Source organism: Carcharhinus amblyrhynchos, chromosome 35 (genome assembly GCF_965287045.1).
Source record: "Carcharhinus amblyrhynchos chromosome 35, sCarAmb.v2.hapA, whole genome shotgun sequence".
Lineage (NCBI taxonomy): Eukaryota > Metazoa > Chordata > Chondrichthyes > Carcharhiniformes > Carcharhinidae > Carcharhinus > Carcharhinus amblyrhynchos.
In genome coordinates this window covers 17544374-17568177 of record NC_137358.1, presented here as the reverse complement: position 1 = coordinate 17568177, position 23804 = coordinate 17544374, and the positions used below count along the sequence as shown (strand labels likewise).

The window sequence follows — 23804 nt, the reverse complement described above, 5'->3', positions numbered from 1 at the left end:
GTGGGAGGAAACCGGAGTACCCGGAGGAAACCCACACAGACACAGGGAGAATGTGCAAACTCCACACAGACAGTGACCCAAGCCAGGAATTGAACCCAGGTCCCTGGAGCTGTGAGGGTGCACTGCTAACCCACTGTGCCACCCCCCGGGGCTCAGTGGGCCTCAGGACCAGAAACCCAAAACCAATCAGTTTCCCTCCCCAGAACTGTTGACAGAAGAACCAGCCAATCAGACGCACCCGGAAGCAGTATCAAACCAATCAGCTGTTTCCGGGGGCGTGACTGCGCTCTGGTCCAATGAAGAGCGAGCGGGGAATGTAGCAATCGGAGGCAGCAGCCAATCAGGAGGCGGAGGGGGAGAGTATCCGCTGTGCGGGCCGAGCGGCTCCAGCTGACTGTCAGCCCCGGGAAAAGGCGCTGAGAGGCGGGGAGAGAATGAGAGAGCAGCCGGGGGCAGCGGGCTTCCCGCTCCTTTCCTATCAGAGCCTGGTCCACGCTGTGGCCGGGGCCGCGGTAAGTGCTGCTCCCAGAGCCGGAGTAACCCCAGCTTCAGCCACCCCACCCTGCACCCTGTCCTAGGGGGTATAAACCCTGTCCCTGCTCCCAGAGCCGGAGTAACCCCAGCTTCACCCACCCCACCCTGCACCCTGTCCCAGGGGGTATAAACCCTGTCCCTGCTCCCAGAGCCGGAGTAACCCCAGCTTCACCCACCCCACCCTGCACCCTGTCCCAGGGGGTATAAACCCTGTCCCTGCTCCCAGAGCCGGAGTAACCCCAGCTTCACCCACCCCACCCTGCACCCTGTCCCAGGGGGTATAAACCCTGTCCCTGCTCCCAGAGCCGGAGTAACCCCAGCTTCACCCACCCCACCCTGCACCCTGTCCCAGGGGGTATAAACCCTGTCCCTGCTCCCAGAGCCGGAGTAACCCCAGCTTCACCCACCCCACCCTGCACCCTGTCCCAGGGGGTATAAACCCTGTCCCTGCTCCCAGAGCCGGAGTAACCCCAGCTTCACCCACCCCACCCTGCACCCTGTCCCTGCTCCCAGAGCCGGAGTAACCCCAGCTTCACCCACCCCACCCTGCACCCTGTCCCTGCTCCCAGAGCCAGAGTAACCCCAGCTTCACCCACCCCACCCTGCACCCTGTCCCTGTCCCTGCTCCTGGGGCTGGGGCAACCCCACCCCACCCTGCACCCTGTCCCAGGGGGTATAAACCCTGTCCCTGCTCCCAGAGCCGGAGTAACCCCAGCTTCACCCACCCCACCCTGCACCCTGTCCCAGGGGGTATAAACCCTGTCCCTGCTCCCAGAGCCGGGCTGGGGCAACCCCACACCCACACCACCCTGCACCCTGTCCCTGGGGTATAAACCTTGTCCCTGCTCCCAGAGCCGGAGTAACCCCAGCTTCACCCGCACCGCCCTGCACCCTGTCCCTGCTCCTGGGGCTGGGGCTGGGGCAACCCCACACCCACACCACCCTGCACCCAGTCCCTGGGGCATAAACCTGTCTCTGGAATATAGATGATGTGGAGATGCCGGCATTGGACTGGGGTAAATAAACTGGGATTATAAACCCAGATTCTGTCCCTGGAATATAAAGTAAAAAGTCTGACAACACCAGGTTTTAGTCCAACCTATTTATTTGATAATATACTCGCAAGCTTTCGGGTTAGCCCCTTCGTCAGGTGAATGGAGAGTTCTGGCCTCAGTTCTGAGTTCTGAGGCCAGAACTCTCCATTCACCTGACGAAGGGGCTAACCCGAAAGCTTGCGAGTATATTATCAAATAAATAGGTTGGACTAAAACCTGGTGTTGTCAGACTTTTTACTGTGTTTACGCCAGTCCAACGCCGGCATACCCACACCTGGAATATAAACCCAGACCCTAAATTATAAACCTGGACCCCGACCCTGAATTATAAACTCCAGCCACAATCTGTGTCTTTCTAAAAGTGCGGGGGGAGAGCAGGAGGGAGGGGGAATCTGTTTTGGAAAATAGTAAAGGTGAGTTTCAAGTCATTTAACCTGAGCCTGAGTGTGTGTTACTGTGTGTGTGCTGGGAGCCCTGTGGCTGGCTCTGTCCTGACAGTGTTAGTTGTCAGGTTGGAAGCTTTTCTTTAGGTGGGAGTTGCTGTCTCCCTCTCTCTACTCCACTGGCCCAAGTTTACCCAACCAGAGCAAATACTGTTCTTCCTGGATCAATGGCTGTCACACACCCGAGATATTCCCCTCCGGCTCGTCATGGGGATTATTCCTGGGTCACTGGTTTTCTCTGTGTGGCAATCTGCTCATGTCCCCTGTGTAAATCCTCCTGTAACGCCAGCAGAGTCTCAAATAGCACTGACCCACCCACCTGAAATCCCGTGGCCCGGACTGCAACACTCTGCACACCAAGCTCAGCCCCCACCGTCAAACCCCTACGGTGCAGAACGAGGCTATTCAGCCCATCAAGTCACACTGTCTCACCTGAAAGAGGATCTTCCCCAGGGCCATCCCTCTGTCCTATCCTCATAAGCCTGTGCTTTTTCCACAGCTAATTCCCCCTAACCTACACATGTTAAGACACTAAGGGGCAATTCAGCATGGCCAATGCACCTAACCTGCACATCTTTGGAGTGTGGGAGGAAACCCAAGTAGACATGGGGAGAATGTGCAGAGTCCATAAAGACAGTGACCCAAGACAGGAATTGAACCCAGTCCCTGGTGCTGGGAGGCAGCAGTGCTAATCACCATGTCGCCTCTTGTTGGGCTCCTGGCCAACTACAAGCATCCCCTGCTGGAATCTGGTGCCTGACCCTAGCCCCAAGATTGCAACCTATCCCAGAACATCTCGCCCTCAGCTGCGTCTGATGTGACCACCCGCTCCTCGAGTGGAACCCCTGAAACAGTGACTGAGTCCATGTCCAGCCCAGTGACCGCACACTGGAACTCCTGCCCTGGAGATACATTCCTGGTGGGAGTACAAACACACTCACTGCATCAACTGAAATCACTGAATGGGCCATGTACCTCGCACCCATCTTCCCCAGCCATCGGAATTTGGACAGAGGGTCAGTGCTGAGGGAGCGCCGTGCTGTCGGAGGGTCAGTGCTGAGGGAGTGCCGCACTGTCAGAGGGTCAGTGCTGAGGGAGTGCCGCACTGTCAGAGGGTCAGTGCTGAGGGAGTGCCGCACTGTCAGAGGGTCAGTACTGAGGGAGTTCCGCCCTTCAGCCCATCAAATCTGCATCGATACGTGAAATGCCCTGACCTGTCCACCTAATCCCAGTTGCTGGCACGTGGCCCATAGCCCTGAATGTTACGGTGGGCCAAGTGCTCACCCAGATACTTTTTAAAGGATGTGAGGCATCCCCCCTCCCCCACCCTCCCAGGCAGCGCATTCCAGACCCTCACCACCCTCTGGGTAAAAACATCTTTCCTCAAATCCCCCCTAAACCTCCCACCCACTTGGATGTGGAAGCTATTGAGAGGGTGCAAAGGAGATTTACAAGGATGTTGCCTGGATTGGGAGGCATGCCTTATGAGGATAGGTTGAGGGAGCTGGGACTGTTCTCCCTGGAGAGACGAAGGTTGAGAGGCGACCTGATAGGGGTTTATAAAATGTTGAGAGGAATAGATAGGGTGGATTCTCGGAGGCTATTTCCCAGGGCTGAAATGGTCGCTACGAGAGGACACAGGTTTAAGGTGCTGGGGAGCAGGTACAGAGGAGATGTCAGGGGTTATTTTTTCACTCGAGGGTGGTGAGTGAGTGGAATCGGCTGCCGTCGGTGGTGGTGGAGGCGGATTCGATAGGGTCTTTTAAGAGACTTCTGGATGAGTACATGGGACTTAGTAAGATAGAGGATTATAGGTAAGCCTAGTAGGTAGGGACATGTTCAGCGCAACTTGTGGGCCGAAGGGCCTGTTTGTGCTGTCGGCTTTCTATGTTCTCGCCCCTCACTTTTAACTTGCGTCCCCTCGTAACTGACCCTTCAACTCAGGGGAACAGCTGCTCCCTGTCCACTCTGTCCCTGTCCCTTATAATCTTGAACACCTCATTCAGGTCGCTCCTCAGTCTTCTCTGCTCCAGAGAAGCAATCCAACCTCTCTTCATAACTTAAACGCTCCATCCCAGGCAGCATCCTGGTGAATCCCCTCTGTACCCCCTCCAGTGCCATCACATCCTTCCTATAGTGAGGTGACCACAACTGCACACACAGTACTCCAGCTGTGTGCATTTGCATCCTTAATAAGTCTCCCATGTGGGACTTTGTCAAAAGGCTTTGCTGAAATCCATGTAAACCACATCCACCGCGCCACTCCAAGTGCATCCCACCCAGGCCCTCCCTCTGCCCTACCTCCGTAACCCTGTGCATTTACTATGGCTAAACAGCCTAACCCGCACATCTTTGGACTGTAGGATGAAACCGGAACACCCAGGAAAAAACCCACGCAGACTCGGGGAGAATGTGCAGACTCCACACAGATAGAGACCAAGCCAGGAATCGAACCCTGGCACTGTGAATCGGCAGTGCTAACCACTGTACCACCTCTCCAAGAGACAGCTCACCTGACGATGCAGCTCTCCCTCGGTATTGCACAGGTGTGTCCACCTGGGTTACACACTGAACCCATGGAATGGCAGGGTGGTGGGGGCGAGGGTTTGAATCTAAGACAGTTAGGTGGCACAGTGGTTAGCACTGCTGCCTCACAGCGCCACGGACCTGGGTTCAATTCCGGCCTCAGGTCACTGCCTGTGCGGAGTCTGCGCATTCTCCCCGTGTCTGCGTGGGTTTCCTCCAGGTACCCCGGTTTCCTCCCACACTCCAAAGATGTGCAGGTTAGGTGGGTTGGCCTTGCTAAAGTGTCCTTTAGTGTCAGGGTAAATGTGTGGGGTTACAGGAACAGGGCCTAGGTGGGATTGTGGTCAGTACAGACTCGATGGACTGAATGACCTCCTTCCGCACTGTAGGGTTTCTATGAGTTACCGTGGAGCCAGGCTGACGTTTAGGAGACGGAGCCTGGAATCATTTCGGAAACAGCCCCATGCAGCAGAAAGCGGAGCTGCCTCACTCTCTGTGACAGTCCCTCAGGATGGAGGGTGATGTGCTTTGATACCTGTTCAATGGGCTTCTACAATGGCTGATATGTCTGGCGTGTGAATCCACAGCCTGCACCGCATACGGGCAGCTGGTGCTCGAGGGATCAGGTAGATGGGTTGTTTAGAGGTTTATGTGCTCCCCCAAACCTTTTATTCCTCCTCCGTGTGTTTGCGGTGAAGGGCATTCTGTAAAGACCTTCTGGATGGATGCATTCAGATGGACTGAATGGCCTTTGTTGCCTAGTGTTTGAGGTGCCGCATCAATGCAGTGTGAATGGATTTCTTGGAGGATATTGTGTTATTTGATAAAGAAGGCTGTGTGTACGTGTGTATAAATGCTTTAAGTTGGGAAATGATTAATAGAGACCTTTTCTCTATTTTATTTTCTGCAGCAGTTGACAGAAATAGAGTCAAGGTGCTGGATGTATGTATTTCTTAGTCAAATACAATCAGACAAGGTTTAGAAATTTGCATTAAGAGATGCTTGTGGATTTATTTTCTGCTTAAATTGCAAAGAGGAGTAAAAGACGTGTACAGTTTGCAAAAGCTTCATGTGTGAACAATGGAAGGTTATAAAATTTTACTTGACCCGAAACTGGGGGCCATTTGAAAACATGGAATCCTACAGTGTAGGAAAAGGCCATTCGGCCCATCGAGTCTGCACCAAGCACAATCCCACCCAGGCCCAATCCCCATATCCCACATATTTACCCACTAATCCCTCTAACCTATGCGTCTCAGGACACTAAGGGGCAATTTTAGCACGGCCAATCAACCTAACCCGCACATCTTCAGACTGTGGGAGGAAACCGGAGCACCCGGAGGAAACCCACACAGACACGAGGAGAATGTGCAAACTCCACACAGACAGTGACCCCAGCCGGGAATCGAACCCAGTACCCTGGAGCTGTGAAGCAGCCGTGCTAACCCACTGTGCTACTGTACTGCCCACATGAAAGTTTTTCTTATATTTTGGAAAGGTTGAGTTCAGAACAGTTCTGAGGACAGTGGAATTTTATGTCTACCTATCTTAGTGGGAGTGGGAAATGTGCAGAGGGACCTGGGCGTCCTTGTGCACCAGTCACTGAAGGTAAGCATGCAGGTGCAGCAGGGGTAAAGAAGGTAAATGGTATGTTGGTCTTCATTGCGAGAGGTTTCCAGTACGGGAGCAGGGATGTGTTGTGATTATACAGGGCCTTGGTGAGGCCACACCTAGAGTATTGTGTGCAGTTTTGGTCTCCTTTTCTGGGGAAGGATGTTCTTGATCTCGAGGGAGTGAAGGTTTACCAGGCTGATTCCCTGGGGATGGTGGGACTGATGTATGAGGAGAGATGGACCAGGTTAGGATTGTTTTCACTGGAGTTCAGATGAATGAGGGGGGGATCTCATAGAGATTTATAAAATTCTAACAGGTCTAGACAGGGTAGATGCAGGGGGGATGTTCCCGATGGTGGGGGAAGTCTAGAACCAGGGGTCACAGTCTGAGGATTCAGGGTAGACCATTTAGGACGGAGGTGAGGAGACATTTCTTCACCCAAAGAGTGGTGAGCCGGTGGAATTCAGGAAGTAGCTGATGCCAAAACCTCGAATGTATCCAAGAGGCGGCTGGATATAGCACTTGGGGTGAATGGGATCGAAGGTTGTGGGGAGAAAGCAGGATTAGGCTATTGAGTTGGACAATCAGCCATGATCGTAATGAAGGGTGGAGCAGGCTCGAAGGGCCAAATGGCCTCCTCCTACTCCTCTCTTCTATTTCTCTGTAAAACAAATATTTAAGGAGAAGATTTGTAGCTGGCTGTGTGAGTAAACACAGTGAGAAGTCTCACAACACCAGGTTAGAGTCCAACCAGTTTATTTGATAGTAAACCCACAAGCTTTCGGAAACGGTGTTCCTTCCTCAGGTGTGTTCTGAAGGTTCTGATCAGAGAAGGGCGTATAAAGACACACACAGCTTACAGAATACTGATCAGAATGTGAGTCTTTGCAGCTAACCTGCTATTCCAGTCTTAAAGGTGCAGACAGTGGAGATAGCATTAGCATAGGTTAAAGAGGCGTGTATTGTCTCCAGACAGTAAGCAAAAATTTACAAGCCCAGGCAAGTCATGGGGGTCACAGATAGTGTGACATGAACCCGGTTGAGGCTGTCCTCGCGTGTGGAATTTGGCTCCTTATGACGTGTGAGATGTGCCCCCTTGTAGCGACAGCAGTTGTGTCTTGGGTAACGTGTCTGGAATTTTATAATTAAGCGTGTATAAAGGAGTGTCGCTGTGAGCTGTTGCCTTGTGTCCCGTTACAGCTGAAGGAGTACCTTCAGAATTGCTGTCACCATGGTAATGTCCGAGACGCGGCACCAAATTCACGCACAGCAAGATCCCACTGCTGCAGTAACCAAATAACCGTTATTTCCAGCTCTTGGTTGTCCACTGGGAGCACTGCACGCGGTTCTGGGTGAAGGTTCCAGACAAGGATTTACAGCACCGATAACCAGGGCTGAATGATGGGGCCGGATCCTGGGGAGATCCGGTGCTCTGAGGCCCCCGGCTCCTGTTCACATCACTGCCCTGGGATCTTTCACATCCACCTGAGAGGGCAGACGTCTCACACCCCCACCCCCAATGTATGGCGCCTCTGGCAGTGCAGCATTCCCTCAGTGTCACACTGGGAGTGTCCGCTGCTGAGTGCGAACCCCCCACACACTGACCATGACCGAACCCCAGTGTCTGGACCCTCACTCCTATCTCCTGTTTGTTTATTCTCCAGGGAGGTGTGACAGCGATGACCGTATTTTATCCGCTGGACACAGCCCGCCTCAGGCTTCAAGGTAAGAATCTCTCATTCCTCCCGTCACGAGATCCCAAGGGGAGACACAAGAGGCCATTCGGCCCATCAAGTCTGCACCAACACTGACGGAGAATATCTCCCCCGGGCCATCTCCCCCACCCTATCCCTGTAACCCACACATTTCCCATGGCAAATCCATCTAACCTCCACATCTTTGGACACCAAGGGGCAATTCAGAATCATAGAATCCCTACAGTGCAGAAGGAGGCCATTCAGCCCATCGAGTCTGCACCGATCACAATTCCACTCAGGCCCTATCCCCATAACCCCACATATTTATCCTGCTAATCCCCCTGACACCAAGGGGCAATTTAGTGTGGTCAATCCACTTAACTCGCACATCTTTGGACTGTGGGAGGAAACTGGAGCACCCGGAGGAAACCCACACAGACATGGGGAGAATGTGCAGACTCCACACAGACAGTGACCCGAGCCAGGAATCGAACCTGGGGCCCTGGCGCTGTGAGGCAGCGGTGCTAACCCACTGTGCCGCCCACTAATGTAGCATGGCCAATCCACCTGACCTGCGGATCTTTGGAATGGAAAAGACAGCAGGGTGAACTGATCGAAATGATTAAAATTATAAAGGGGGTTTACAGAGAGCTGCTTCCGGTTCTGTAGGAGCCCAACATCAGGACTCAGGATTATCAGATGTTTGCTCATAAACTCAGAGCGTTTAGAATGTGGAACACGCTACCAGGGTCAGTCGTTGGGGTAAAATAACGCAGATATATTTAAGGATGTCACAGAGTGGCATTTTGAGTACAGAATGTTCTTCAATGGGCTGAAGGGCCTTTTCTGCGCTGTACGGCTCTATGGGGAAGTTTTCCTGTCCCACCTGCTACGGGAATCGGAGTGAACGGGAGGGGAGTCGGGGAGGGGGGAGGAGGGAGGGGGAAGGGCGCGGGGGGGGAGGGTGGAGGGAGGGGGGGTGGGCGCGGGGAGGGAGGGGGGAGGGGAATGTACTGATGAGGGGGCTGGTGTGGGACATAAACACTGGCAAAGACCTGATGGACTGAATGGCCTGCCTGAGGCTGGAAGATGGAGGGAGTGGCCATCTGAGTGAGGCAGGGGGTGGGGTATAACACTGTATATTTCCACACACACCCCCCACCCCCCAGCCCCCACCACCCCTGCATCAAGAGTCGATTTCAGACAAAATATTGATGGTGCTGAATTCTCTGTGGCTGATACTCTCTGTTTCTCCCCCCCCCCCCCCCCCCGCCTGTCTGCCTCCCCCCCCCTCCCCTCTCTCTGTCTGCCTCCCCCCCCTCCCCTCTCTCTGTCTGCCTCCCCCCCGTCCCCTCTCTCTGTCTGCCTCCCCCCCCTCCCCTCTCTCTGTCTGCCCCCCCCCTCTCTGTCTGCTTCCCCCCCCCCCTCTCTGTCTGCTTCCCCCCCTCCCCTCTCTCTGTCTGCCTCCCCCCCCCTCTGTCTGCTTCCCCCCCCCACCGTGCCCCCTGTCTCTTGTCCCTGTTTCTCTCTCTCTGTGTCTCCCCCCCCTCACTGTTGCAGTCGATGAGAAGATGAAGTCGGAATCGACCCCCTTCGTCCTGGCGAAGATCGTCCGTGAGGAGGGAGTGTGAGTGTTAACGGGGCTGTCGTTTGCATATATTTGCATATATTTGCATATATTTCCCTAACAATGTTGCCCCAGGAGCCGAGTGGAAGCTCAGCAGCTCCTCTAGTGGCCGGGATGGATAATGCAGGGCTCAGAAAGTACCCCGAGAGTGCAGAAGGGGCCATTTGCCCCATTGCGTCTGCGCCAACCCTCTATTGGAATGTCCTGTCCTCCCCACCCTTGTATTCCAGTGACCGTTTCCTGGCGCTGTCCATGTAAATAACAACACTGGCCCCATTACCTTCTCTCCTCGACTGTCTCACAAAGGAGATTGTCATTGACTTCAGGGAGCGTAGAGGAGAACATGCTCCTGTCTGCATTAACAGGGATGGAGTAGAAAGGGTCGAGAGCTTCAGATTTTTAGGTGTCCAGATCACCAACGACCTGTCCTGCACCCCCCCCCTCCTCCCCCCATGCCGACACTATAGTTAAGAAAGCCCCACCAACGCCTCTACTTTCTCAGAAGACTAAGGAAATTTGGCATGTCCGCTACAACTCTCACCAACTTTTACAGATGCCCCACAGAAAGCATTCTTTCTGGTTGTATCACAGCTCGGTCTGGGCTCCTGCTCTGCCCAAGACCGCAAGGAACTACAGAAGGTCGTGAATGCAGCCCAATCCATCACACAAACCAGCCTCCCATCCATTGACTCTGTCTACACTTCCCGCTGCCTCGGAAAAGCAGCCAGCATAATTAAGGACCCCACGCACCCCGGACATTCTCCCTTCCACCTTCTTCCGTCGGGAAAACGATACAAAAGTCTGAGGTCCTGTACCGACCGACTCAAGAACAGCTTCTTCCCTGCTGCTGTCAGACTTTTGAATGGACCTACCTCGCGTTAAGTAGATTGTTCTCTACACCCTAGTTATGACTGTAACACTACATTCTGCACCCTCTCCTTTCCTTCTCTATGAACGGTATATTGTCTGTATAGCGCACAAGAAACAATACTTCTCACTGTATACTAATACACGTGACAATAATAAACCAAATCCCATCCTGTTCCAGATTGGCGGTGTATCGTAGCTGGTTTTCCGTCATCTCCAGCCTCTGCTGCTCCAACTTTGTCTACTTCTACACCTTCAACGCCTTGAAAGGAATCTGGGTCAAAGGTCACGCCTCCACCAACAGCAAGGACCTCACGATGGGTTTTATCTCTGGTAGGTAGGCTTTTATCCATCCGTGAGACTGGCTGGGCCAGTATTTATTGTCCGTTCCTAGATGCCTGAGTTAGGGTTAACCACATTGCTGTGTGTCTGGAGTCACATGTAGGCCAGACCGGGTAACAACGGCAGATTTCCTTCCCTAAAGAGACATTGGTGAACCTGGTAGGTTTTCCGCCCATTCCGAGGCGAACAATCTGAGCTTCTCCACCTGATCCTCGATCTCCGACAACATCCCAGAAAATGGGCTCTGAGTCCTCTCCAAGTGAATCATGGGAAGAGGCCATTCAGCCCCTCGATCTGGCTGAATTCTGGAACGGATCCCTTCATTCCGTCCACCCGCTGTGGTTCTGTAACCTTCAATGTCCTTCCCGAACCGGCGTCTTTCACATTGAGTGTTGGCACTTTATCAGACCCTCTCACGCACCCCCCTCCTCGCCTTCGCCCCCTCACTCCAACCACAACAACTTTTTGGGGAAAGAGTTTTCCAGATTTCCACCCCTCTTCCTGACCTCACCCCTTCAACCACCTGGTTAATTCTAAATTTCCAACCCAATCTTCTGGACTACACGACAGGAACCCATCAGATCCCTTACTCAGCTGACACGTTCCGATTTCATCACTTGCTAATATTCGAGGGAATGTAAATCAAGTCATCCTGGGGCCACCGTTGACCAGAAACTGAACTGGACCCAGCCAAATAAATACTGTGGCTGAGCCTCGCAGTTAGGAAGGTTAGTAAGTTTCAATAAGATCCCCCCCCCTCATCCTCCAGTGAATACAGCCCCAGAGTCCTCAACCATTCCTCATACAGCAAGCTCTTTGTTCCAGGGATTATTCTTGTGAACACATTCTGGACCCTTTCCAAAGCCAGCACATCCATCCTTAAATATAGAGCCCAAAACTGTTCACAGTACTCCAAATGGGGTCTGATCGGAGCCTTATACAGCCTCAGAAGCCCATCCCTACTCTTGTATTCTCACCCTCTCGATATGAATGCTAAAATTGCATTTGCCTTCCTAACTGCCGACCGAACCTGTGCGTTAACCTTAAGAGAATCTTGAACAATGATTCCCAAGTCCCTTTGTGTTTCTGATTTCCTAAGCATTTCCCCGTTTAGAAAATAGTCTATGCCTCTATTCCTCCTTCCAAAGTGTATAACCTCACACTTTTCCACACTGTATTCCATCTGCCACTTCTTAGCCCACTCTCCTAACCTGTCCAAGTCCTTCTGTAGCCCCCCTGCTTCCTCAATACTACCTGTCCCTCTACATATCCTTGTGTCTCCTGCAAGCTTAGTAACACAGCCTTCAGTTCCTTCCTCCAAATCATTAATGTTTATTGTCAAACGCTGTGGTCCCAGCACTGACCCCTGAGACACACCACTAGTCACTGGCTGCCATCCTGAAAAAGACCCCTTTATCCCCACTCTGACCTCTCTCCATGCCAGGATCTTATCCTTAACACCATGGGTCCTTAACAGTCTCTCATGTGGCACCTTGTCAAAGGCCTTCTGGAAATCTAAATAAATCACATCCACTGGTTCTCCTTTATCTAACTTCCTTGTTACCTCCTGAAAAATCTCTAACAGATTTGTCAGACACGACATCCCCTTGACAAAGCCATGCTGACTCAGTCCTACTTTATCACACACTTGCAAGTATTAGAATAAAGAACAATATAGCACGGGAAACAGGCCCTTCGGCCCAACAAGCCCGCGCCGCCATTTTAACATTGTGAGTGCCCTCTTCCGCGATCTCATCTTTAATAACGGACTCTAAAATCTTGCCAATGACCGAAGTCAGGCTAACCGGCCTATAATCTCCCGTCTGCTGCCTCCCTTCCTTCTTAAACAGCAGTGTTACATTAGCTACTTTCCAGTCCTCTGGGACCCTCCCAACCTCCAGTGATTGCTGAAGAATCTCCACCAATGCCTCCACAATTCCCTCAGCTATCTCTTTCAGAACCCTGGGGGTGTAGTCCATCTGGTCCAGGCGATTTAACCACCTTCAGACCTTTCAGTTTCCCCAGAACCTTCTCCTTAGTGATGGTCACTGCACTCACCTCTGCCCTCTGACTCTCCTGGAAATCCCACTGGTCTCTTCCACCGTGAAGACTGATGCAAACTATTCAGTTCCTCTGCCATTGCTTTGTTTCCCGTTATTACTTCTCCAGCCTCATTTTCCAGTGGTCCAATGTCTAATTTTGTCCCTCTCTTACCTTTTATATATTGAAAAAGAACTTTTCCTATCTTCTTTTACATTACAAGCTAGCTTACACTCATATTCCATCTTCTCTCCCCCACCCCCCTTATTGCTTTTTTTAGTTGTCCCCTGCTCACTTTTAAAGGATTCCCAATCCCCTGGCTTCCCACTAATCCTCGCCACTTTGTCTGCTTTTCCTTTTGTTTTTATGCTGTCCTTGACTTCCGTCATCAGCCCATGGATGCCTCGTCCTCCCATTAGCATGTTTCCTCCTCGTTGGGATGAAATTCAGTCGTGCCTCCCCAATTACCCCCAAATTCTCCTGCCATTGCTGTTCCACTGCCTTCCCTGCTAGGCTCCCTTTCTAATCAACTCTGACCAGCTCCCCTCTCATGTCTCTGTAATTACCTTTATTTAATTGTAATACCGTTACATCTGATACCAGCTTCTCCCTCTCAAACTACAAGATAAATTCTATCACCCTGTGTGTCCATGCTGCCCAGTTTTTTTTACCATTTAAGCTAGTCCCAATTGCCCACATTTGGCCCATATCCCTCTATCCCCATCTTAGCCATGTAACCACCTAAACGCTTTTTAAAAGACAAAATTGTACCCGCCTCTACTACTGCCTCTGGCAGCTTGTTCCAAACATCTCTGTGTGAAAAAATTACCCCTCTGGACACTTTTCTATCTCTCCCCTCTCACCATAAACCTGTGCCTTCTAGTTTTAGACTCCCCTACCTTTGGGAAAAACAGAGTTGAGGAGGAACTTCTTCACTCAAAGGGAGGTGAATCTCTGGAATTCTCTGCCCGTTGAAGTGGTGGAGGCTGCCTCGCTGAATATATTTAAGTCACGGGTAGACAGGTTTCTGATAGACAAGGGAATTAAGGGTTATGGGGAGAGAGCGGGAAAGTGGAACTGATCCACTTCAGATCAGCCATGATCTTATTGAATGGCGGGGCAGGCTCGAGGGGCTAGATGGCCTACTCCTGCTCCTATTTCTTATGTTCTTATATTGACTATCTCGCTGATCTGTGCCCCTCATTATTTTATAGACCTCTATAAGATCACCCCTCAGCCTCCTACACTCCAAAGAAAAAAGTCCCAGTCTAACCAGCCTCTCCTTATAAGAACATAAGAACATAAGAAATAGGAGCAGGAGTAGGCCATCTAGCCCTTCGAGCCTGCCCCGCCATTCAATAAGATCATGGCTGATCTGTCGTGGCTCAGTTCCACATTCCCGCCCTCTCCCCATAACCCTTAATCCCCTCTCTTATCAAAAACCCATCAAACCGCTTCTTGAAAATATTTAGCGAGGCAGCCTCCACCACTTCAACGGGCAGAGAATTCCAGAGATTCACCACCCTTTGAGTGAAGAAGTTCCTCCTCAACTCCGTTCTAAACCGCCCCCCCTTTATCTTGAGGCTGTGCCCCCTAGTCCTACTGTCCTTTCTGAGCGGGAAGAGTCTCTCCACCTCTATCCTATCCATCCCATTCATCATCTTATACGTCTCAATGAGATCTCCCCTCATTCTTCTAAACTCTAACGAGTACAAGCCTAGTTTATTCAGCCTCTCCTCATAGCTCAACCCCCTCAACTCCGGTATCAGCCTAGTAAACCTCCTCTGCACTCCCTCCAAGGCCAAAATATCTTTGCGCAGGTGCGGCGACCAAAACTGCACACAGTACTCCAGCTGCGGCCTCACCAATGCCCTATACAGCCGCAGCAAGACCTCCCTACTTTTATATTCAATCCCCCTCGCTATGAAGGCCAGCATCCCATTTGGGATGCAATCCATTAAGTCTCCAGTAGTATCTAGGATATGGGTGCAACCTAACCCCCCATGGACTGCAGCTCTTTGTCTAAGCAGCAATGAGAATAGGTCCGACCTGCACAGTGTTTCCCTATAGGAGCCTTCAGCCCAGGAATCAGGCCGGTGAACCTTCTCCGAACTGCCTGCACTGCGGTAAATCCCTCCTCCGGTAACGGGGACCAAAACTGTACAGTGCTCCAGATAAGTGTCCTGTACAAAGCAGGGAGAGAGGGAGAATCCCCAGTGCTGACAATCCCCCCCCCCCCCGCCCATTCCCCCTCCTCTGTTCCAGCCATTTCTCCAGGAGCTAACCTCACCCCCAGCCGTACAAACCAGCGTATCCCAGGCCCGGGGGGGGGGGAGACCTGGAGACGACTCCCCAGTTAAATTGTTATTCGCTTGATCTTTTATTTGCTCACAGGGATATTCAGGAAACACCTTCCCCATAACGAGGGCAGTTTTTGTGTGGGGATGGGAGTCGAGCATATTTTACAGGTTCCAAACAAGTGTCAGTATTTACAGGGGGGTCCCCCGGGGGGAGTGTGTCAGTATTTACAGGGGGGTCCCCCGGAGGGAGTGTGTCAGTATTTACAGGGGGATCCCCAGGGAGTGTGTCAGTATTTACAGGGGGTCCCCCGGGGGGAGTGTGTCAGTATTTACAGGGGGTCCCCCGGGGGGAGTGTGTCAGTATTTACAGGGGGTCCCCGGGGAATGTGTCAGTATTTACAGGGAATCCCCGGGGAGTGTGTCAGTATTTACAGGGGGGTCCCCGGGGAGTGTGTCAGTATTTACAGGGGGGTCCCCCGGGGGGAGTGTGTCAGTATTTACAGGGGGGTCCCCCGGGGGCAGTGTGTCAGTATTTACAGGGGGATCCCCGGGGAGTGTGTCAGTATTTACAGGGGGGTCCCCCGGGGGGAGTGTGTCAGTATTTACAGGGGGGTCCCCCGGGGGGAGTGTGTCAGTATTTACAGGGGGGTCCCCCGGGGGGAGTGTGTCAGTATTTACAGGGGGATCCCCGGGGAGTGTGTCAGTATTTACAGGGGGTCCCCCGGGGGGAGCGTGTCAGTATTTACAGGGGGGTCCCCCAGGGGGAGTGTATCAGTATTTACAGGGGGCAGAGTGGAGTCTCCCTGGTTTATATTGTAAGTGTTGCCTCCTGTGGGGCTGGTTTGTTTGCCGTGTTTAATGGGCTGTGTTTTTGTCTACAGGGGTTGTTAATGTGCTTGTTACCACGCCACTCTGGGTGGTGAACACCAGGCTAAAACTGCAGGGGGCCAAACTGAATGAGGACCTGCAGCGAACCAACTACGCAGGTGTTCTGGGTAAGCGCACAGTCGTCATTGGCTTCTCGAACCTTCCGGTGTCGCTATGTTTGGTTCCATTTGTAAAGTTAGTAAACTCTCGATGGGGACGGTTACTCTGAAAGGTCAGATGCTGGCTCTTTGCCGCTCTGTCATGGAATCATAGACTCCTACAGTGCAGGAGGAGGCCATTCAGCCCATCGAGTCTGCACCAGCCACAATCCCAACCAGGCCCCATCCCCACAACTCCATGCATTAACCCTAACTAGACCCCCTGACACTAAGGGGCAATTTAGCACGGCCAATCCACCTAACCCGTACATCTTTGGACTGTGGGAGGAAACTGGAGCACCCGGAGGAAACCCAAGCAGACATGGGGAGAGCATGCAAACTCCACACAGACAGTGACCCAAGCCGGGAATCGAAACCCAGCCCCTGGCACTGTGAGGCAGCAGTGCCAACCCATTGTGCCCCCATACCACCCCTGCTGATCTGCTGAGTATTTGCAGCATTTTCTTCTAGCTCAGTGCTGCCTCATGTGGCCGTTGCTATGTGTGTCCAGCACCGTCCGTTACGTTCCCCAGTGCCCAGCCCCTTGCTTTCTGATACGGTTGTTCCTCTGTTCCATTCCAGACGCCATCGCCCAGATTGTGAGGAAGGAGGGGGTTCTGGCCCTCTGGAGCAGCACACTCCCATCTCTCCTCCTCGTCTTCAATCCCGCCATCCAGTTCATGTTCTACGAGGGCTTAAAGCGACATCTGATGAGGGGGCGGACGGAGGTAAGGACTCCAGGGTCTAAAGCCTGGCTCGGGTCCGGGTCCAGCACTGCAGCAAAGTATAGAACAGTAGAGTTCGAAAGTAAGCTTGCAGGGGACATAAAGACTGACAAGAGTTTCTACAAATAGGTGAAGAGAAAGAGGTCGGTGAAGACAAATGTAGGTCCCGTACAGACAGAAATGGGGGAATGTATAATAGGGAACAAAGAAATGGCTGAGCAACTGAATACACACTTCGATTCTGTCTTCACAAAGAGGACATAAATCAGGCACCAGAAATGTAGAGAATGGAAGATTTAGTGAGAGGGAAGAACTGAGGGAGATCAATATTAGCAGAGAAACAATGCTGCAAAATTGATGGGATTGAAAGTGGATAAATCCCCAGGGCCGGATAATCTACTTCAGGAAGTGGCTATAGAAATACTGGATGCATTGGTGGTCATCTTCCAGGATTCTACAGACTCTGGACCAGTCCCTGCAGATTGGAGAGTAGCGAATGTCACTCCTCTATTCAAAAAGGGAGGCAGAGAGAAAATTATAGAGCAGTAAACTTAACATCGGAAGTGGGGAAGATTCTCAAATCCATTATCAAGGACTTTATCGCGGAACATTTAGAAAGCAGTGGCAGGATCAGACAGAGTCAGCATGGATTTATGAAGGGAAAATTATGCTTGACAAATCTGTTGGAATTCTTTAAAGATGTAACTAGCAGCATTGACAAGGGGGAGCCAGTCAGTGTGGTATATTTAGACTTTCAGAAAACATTTGACAAAGTACCACATAAGAGATTATCGTGCAAGATTAAAGCGCATGGGATTGGGGGAAGTGTATTGAGATGGATAGAAAACTGGTTGGCAGGGAGGAAACAAAGAATAGAAATTAATGGGTGCTTTTCAATTGGCAGGCAGTAACTAGTGGGGTGCCACAGGGATCGGTGCTGGGACCCCAGCTATTCACAATATATATTAATGATTTGGACAAGGGAACAAAATGCAACATCTGAAAGTTTGCAGATGATACCAAGTTGGGTGGGAGGGTGAACTGTGACGAGGATGCAGAGATCCGACAGAATGATCTGGACAGGTTGGGTGAGTGGGTTAATCAATGGTAGATGCAGTATAATTTGGATAAATGTGAGATTTTTCACTTTGGAAGTATGCAGTGAAAAGTATTGTTTCTTCCACACTATACAGACAAAACATACCGTTCATAGAGTAGGAAAAGAGAGAGTGCAGAATGTAGTGTTACAGTCATAGCCAGGGTGTAGAGAAAGATCAACTTAATGCGAGGTAGGTCCATTCAAAAGTCTGACAGCAGCAGGGAAGAAGCTGTTCTTGAATTGGTTGGTACGTGACCTCAGACTTTTATACCTTTTTTCCAAAGAGAGAGAAGGTGGAAGGGAGAATGTCCGGGGTGCGTGGGGTCCTTAATTATCCCGGCAGCTTTTCCGAGGCAGTGGGAAGTGTAGACAGAGTCAATGGATGGGAGGCTGGTTTGTGTGATGGATTGGGCTACATTCACCACCCTTTGTAGTTCCTTGCGGTCTTGGGCAGAGCAGGAGCCCAGACCAAGCTGTGATACAACCAGAAAGAATGCTTTCTATGGGGCATCTGTAAAAGTTGGTGAGAGTTGTAGCGGACATGCCAAATTTCCTTAGCCTTCTGAGAAAGTAGAGGCGTTGGTGGGGCTTTCTTAACTATAGTGTTGGCATGGTGGGGGGGGACCAGGACAGGTTGTTGGTGGTTTGGACACCTAAAAACTTGAAGCTCTCGACCATTTCCAGTTCATCCCCGTTGATGTAGACAGGGGCATGTTCTCAGCTACACTTCCTGAAGTCGATGAGAATCTCCTTCGTTTTGTTGACTTTGAGGGAGAGATTATTGTCATCGTTCACCATCTCCAAAAGCTTTGCTTGAACCATCCTTTGTAAACCATTCCGAGTGACCTCTTCCATCCCCAGAAAACCTTTGGCCTCCAGAAGAGCCATTTCTCACAAGGCAATCCCTGTTTAAACTAACGGAATGAGGCTGCTGAAGGAAAGCACTGCTTCCTCTCTGCCCAGACCAAAATAGTGTGTTTTACATGGTTCAGTCTGGACTTACTGCGTTGGAAGCAGAGTGCGCTGTGTGAGCACAGTTCTGTGTTTTCTTTTTTAATTAATTTGTGGAACCTGGGCATCACTGGCTGGGCCAATATTTATTGCCCATCCCCCAAGGGCACATTGCTGTGGCTCTGGAATCCCATGTAGGCCAGACCGGGTAAGGACGACAGATTTCCTTCCCTAAAGGACATTAAAGTTTACTTATTATTGTCACAAGTTGGCTTACATTAACGCTGCAATGAAGTTACTGTGAAAATCCCCTAGTTGCCACACTCCAGTACCTGTTTGGGTTACACTGAGGGAGAATTTAGCACGGCCCAACATACCTAGTCAACCAGATGGGTTTTCCGACAATGGTTTTATATTCAATCAGTAAATTCTTAATTCCAGATTTTTTTTTTGTAATTGAATTTAATTCCACCATCTGCCGTGGCGGGATTCGAACCGGGGTTCCCAGAAAGTTAGCCGAGTTTCTGGATTAATAGTCTAACGATAATACCACCAGGCCATCGCCGCCTCCTGTTGGGGCCCGTAGGGCTGTGCGGGTCCCTGGCTGGGCTTTGGCCCACGGCGCAGCCTCACAGCTGGAATTGGGCTGAGGCCTCAGGCCTGTGATTAGATTGAGGCCCAGGTTTTCACTCCGGGGTGACCGTGTTTCTCTCCCTCTTTCACCAGCTTCTCTCACATGAAGTCTTCATCATCGGAGCCATTGCCAAGGCAATTGCCACCACGGTGACCTACCCTCTACAGACTGTCCAGTCCTTGCTGCGGGTAAGTTGGAGGGTACCCCTCGGTTATCAACGTCTGATTTCCTTGGCTCTTTATTTTCGCCGCTGCTGCGGAAATCCTAACTCTGAGAACCTTCTAGAAGCAGCAGCTGTTAATGGTGGAAATGGCCGCCATGTGCTGTACCACCAGTCACATGATCTTCTGCCCCCCTTCTCCAGCCATACCTCAGAATTCCAAATGGAGAGGTCCGTGGTTTCCGGTCTCTGGGATTACTCCGGTAATGGTGGGACGAGCCTGAACACGACCTCGGTGAAGGTGCACTCTCGCCTCTGAGTCAAAGGTCATAGGTTGAGGTCCCACTCCAGAGACCTGAGCTCAAAATCTCAGCCAACACCCAGGTCTGGTACCGAGGGGGTGCTGGGGATGCCAGGGGCACCCACTCTGTCAGATCAGGGAAATCTCCCCAGTTCCTTGGCCGATACACGTCCCTTGACCATCCCCTTGTTTGTGGGCTCTTGCTGTGCTTGTATTTAGCTGCTGTGTTTCCCTGCTGAGCAATGGCGTGAGTTCTGGGTGCGGCGAGAGAAGGGCGACAGGGGAAAGGTGCTCCTAACGCGGCGATGCAGACCTCCTCCTGCTGGGTCTCGGACCAGAACTCGTGTGATGCCCTCTGCAGTTCAATAGCCCAGCAAAACCCGCAGTCTGGGCTCACGGGTGACCGCTGCGAGGAGGTATCACACCCCGAGGAGTGTGCGGAGATAGCTGGGGCCGTGTTCAAACACTGATCAATGTGTCCTCTTCCCCAGTTTGGCCAACACAAGATGGGCTCGGAGAGCAGGACTCTGGGAAGCCTGCGGAGGATCGTCTACCTATTGGGTCAGAGAGCAAAGTGAGTGCGGCCTCGCGGAGAGGCCTCTACCTTTTTATTAACAAGGGTCACTGAGCGACAAGAGTTCAGTTAAATGTACGAGGAATAGAATAGAATCCCTACAGTGCAGGAGGAGACCATTCAGCCCATCGAGTCCTGCACCGACCACAATCCCACCCAGACCCTATTCCTGTAACCCCCCCCCCTGTGTATTTACTCTGCTAATCCCCTGACACTAAGGGGCAATTTAGCACGGCCAATCAACCTAACCTGCGCATCTCTGGAGGAGGAAATCGGAGCACCGTGAAGGAAACCCACGCAGACACGGGGAGGATGTGCAGACAGTGACCCGAGCCGGGAATCGAACTCCCTGACACTGTGAGGCAGCAGTGCTAACCACTCTGCTTTCATACAGGAAATAAGCAAAAAGATTAATGAATATATTAGCCTTTCTGTTAAACGCGCTCAGAATCCAGACTCAGTTGTACAGAGTTCTGGTTCGATCACACCTGCAGCCTTTGTGAATAATCCTGGGCTCCAGGCTTTTAGCAAGGATATATCCTCCTCGGAGGGAGTAGATTTACAGGAATGATCCCGTGACTCCGGGAGAGAATACACAATCCAGACGGTATGTAACCGTGATAAATGCGAGGCGATGCACTTTGGAAGAAGTAACAAGACAAGAGAATAATTAATGGAGGGACACCGGGAAGCTCCGAGGGACAGATGGGGACTTATTAACAGATCCCTGAGAGTGGCGGAGCTGGTGAATAGGGTAGTTAAGAAGGCAAATAGGACACTTAATTTAACAGTGTTGGTATAGAGTATAAGAGCGAGGAGGTGATGTTGGAGCTGTACAGAGCATTGGTGAGGCCGCAGCTGGAGTAGTGTATGCAGTTCTGGTCACCTCACTATAGGAAGGATGTGATTGCACTGCAGGGGGTACAGAGGAGATTCACCAGGATGTTGTCTGGGATGGAGCGTTTGAGCGATAAGGAGAGGCTGGATAGGTTTGGATTGTTTTCTCTAGAGCGGAGAAGACTGAGGAGGGGACAGGATTGAGGATTATGAGGGGTGTGGACAGAGTGGATAGGGAGGAGTGTTCCCCTTGGTTGAGGGGTCAGTCACGAGGGGACACAGTTTTAGGCTGAGGAGCGGGAGATTCAGAGGGGATTTGAGAGAAAATGTTTTCACCCAGGGAGTGGTGGGAATCTGGAATGCGCTGCCTGGGAAGGTCGTGGAGACGGGAAACCTTACAACCTTTACACAATATCTGGATGAGCACTTGGAATGTCAGAACGTTCAAGGATCTGGGATTAGCGCGACTTTAATGGTGGATATTGTCAGTGCAGACTCGACGGGCCGAAGGGCCTTTCCTGCTCTCTCCCTGGAATTGAGAAAGTAAGGAGTTATCTGACCAAAGGTATTTGTGATGTTAAGAGGAGCGGACAGAGTTTCCGCTGGATAGGGAGGCTCAGACCAGGGGTCAGAGGGCAGGATTTTCCAGCCCCTGCCGCTGGTGGGATCTTCCTATCCCGCCAAAGACAAACCACACCACTCCCCCCCCCCCCCCCCCCCCCAAGTGGGAGGTACAGTGTTGGGACTGGAAGATCCCAACAGCTCACCACATCCACTACAGGAAAACCCACCACCCGGGAGAGGGGAGGGGTCTGGAAAATCCCAGTCACAGTCTAGAAATTAGTCTGATCTTTCGGGGGTGAAATCCTACGCGTGATTCATTTCGAATCTGAGATTAGTGGATTTTTGTTAACCAGACGTACGATGCAATGTGAGGCAGAGGGAGTTTATCTGGAGTCAAGTCACTGATCAGCCCTGAGCTCACTGAATGAAACTGGGTAAATGTCGAGAGGATATTTCGCCCCCCCCCCCCCCCCCCCCACCTAGTTTGGGGAACCGGGATGATGGGGTGGGTGGGGGGGGCACAGTCTCAGAGTAAGGGGATGTCTGAGATGAGGAGGGATTTCTAACAGGGCGGTGAATCTTTGGAATGTTCCATCTCTGATCATGTTCCAGGGAGATTTCTGGAGATTTCTGGGGTTGAAGGATACTACAATAGGCAGGAAACTGAGGTAGATGATTAGCCATGATCTGATTGAATAGCAGCACAGGCTCAAGGGACCGAATGGCCCACACTTGTTCCTCTAACTGGGCTGGTAAAACAAGAGCTGGGACTCGGTTTAATTCTTACTCAGCACAGAGCTAGCTAATCTCTACGCAACTTACCTATTGCCTTGTCCATAACGAGCTCAAATTGTGCTATGTTGTGATCGCTGTCACTAACATGCTCCCCCACCACCACCTCAACCACCAGTCTGGCTTCATTTCCCAGAATTAGGTCCAACGCTGCCCCGTCCTTTGCCGGGGAACAGCCTATGTGGTTCCGCTGTTTGCGAAGGGTTGTAGAGACAAGCCAGGGAAGTGCAGACCAGCGAGTCTCCGGTCACTGATTGGAAAACTACTGGAGAAAATTCTGAAGGAGAGACTCTATCTCCCCTCGATAAGGACGGATTGGCTTGTTGAACTAACATCCCTGGACTGTGCAAGGTAATAAGCAGCAAGTCCGTATCCAACAGGGAAAGAGACAGAGAGGGACAGAGAGAGAGGGTTTAGGATTGTGACCAATCCTCCTTTTCCAAAGGTTGTGTGACCTCTGATTTGTTGTAGTTTGTATCCCGAGGATTTTATTTCTCTTTTCATCCGGTTTGCTAACAATGTCTTTCTTCTACTCAGGAGACAGGGTTTCCTGGGCTTGTACAAGGGGTTAGAGGCTAAACTCCTGCAGACAGTCCTGACCTCCGCCCTCATGTTCCTGGTCTACGAGAAAATCGCAGCCTTCATTTTCCGGATCATGGGAGTGACCCCTCGAACGGCAGGTTAAGAAGTGAAGGAGCTACCTCAGAAACATTGTCAGCGTCGCACTCTGGGCGCCCAGACCCTGCCCTTCCCCCCGGCAGTGCCAATCCGGACAGCAGGCAGCTGAGTGCCCCCAGCGGGCCCATTGGAGACTGAGGGTGAAAACCCCATTTAACTGGGAGCAGCAGAGTGGGATTTGGAAATGATTAAAACAGACGATATCTCAGCCTTCTCTTTGGACTTCCTTCATTGATTAAAGATGTGTGAGAGTTCCTACACAGTTACACTGAGTCTATAGTACTCGGACAGGCCATTCGGCCCTCCCTCCCCAGGCCATGCTGCTGTTAATGCTCCAAGCAAATTACCTCTCCCTCCCCAACTCCCCTCCCACTCCATTCCCCCCCCACCCTGCTCTCTTCCCCTCCTGCTCCCCCCAT

The 23804-nt window shown here is 51.6% G+C and overlaps 1 protein-coding gene across 1 annotated transcript; it reads left to right on the top strand.

Moving 5' to 3' along the window:
• Positions 1 to 315: 315 nt before the first annotated feature.
• Positions 316 to 23580, top strand: LOC145361585 (peroxisomal membrane protein PMP34-like). Its single transcript, XM_080217429.1, has 9 exons — positions 316 to 512; positions 7837 to 7897; positions 9430 to 9496; positions 10545 to 10696; positions 15927 to 16040; positions 16653 to 16798; positions 19572 to 19667; positions 20432 to 20514; positions 23245 to 23580. Exons 1-9 carry the CDS (start codon positions 435 to 437, stop codon positions 23390 to 23392), a joined length of 945 nt encoding a protein of 314 aa, XP_080073555.1. The 5' UTR covers positions 316 to 434; the 3' UTR covers positions 23393 to 23580.
• Positions 23581 to 23804: the final 224 nt, after the last annotated feature.

What these genes read in the sequence shown, in the direction of transcription:
- LOC145361585 (XM_080217429.1), top strand. Translation starts at nt 435, where the DNA reads ATGAGAGAGCAGCCGGGGGCAGCGGGCTTCCCGCTCCTTTCCTATCAG. An exon ending in ACGCTGTGGCCGGGGCCGCG is followed by an intron (nt 513 to 7,836) that starts GTAAGTGCTGCT and finishes TTTATTCTCCAG; the next exon opens with GGAGGTGTGACAGCGATGAC. An exon ending in ATCGTCCGTGAGGAGGGAGT is followed by an intron (nt 9,497 to 10,544) that starts GTGAGTGTTAAC and finishes ATCCTGTTCCAG; the next exon opens with ATTGGCGGTGTATCGTAGCT.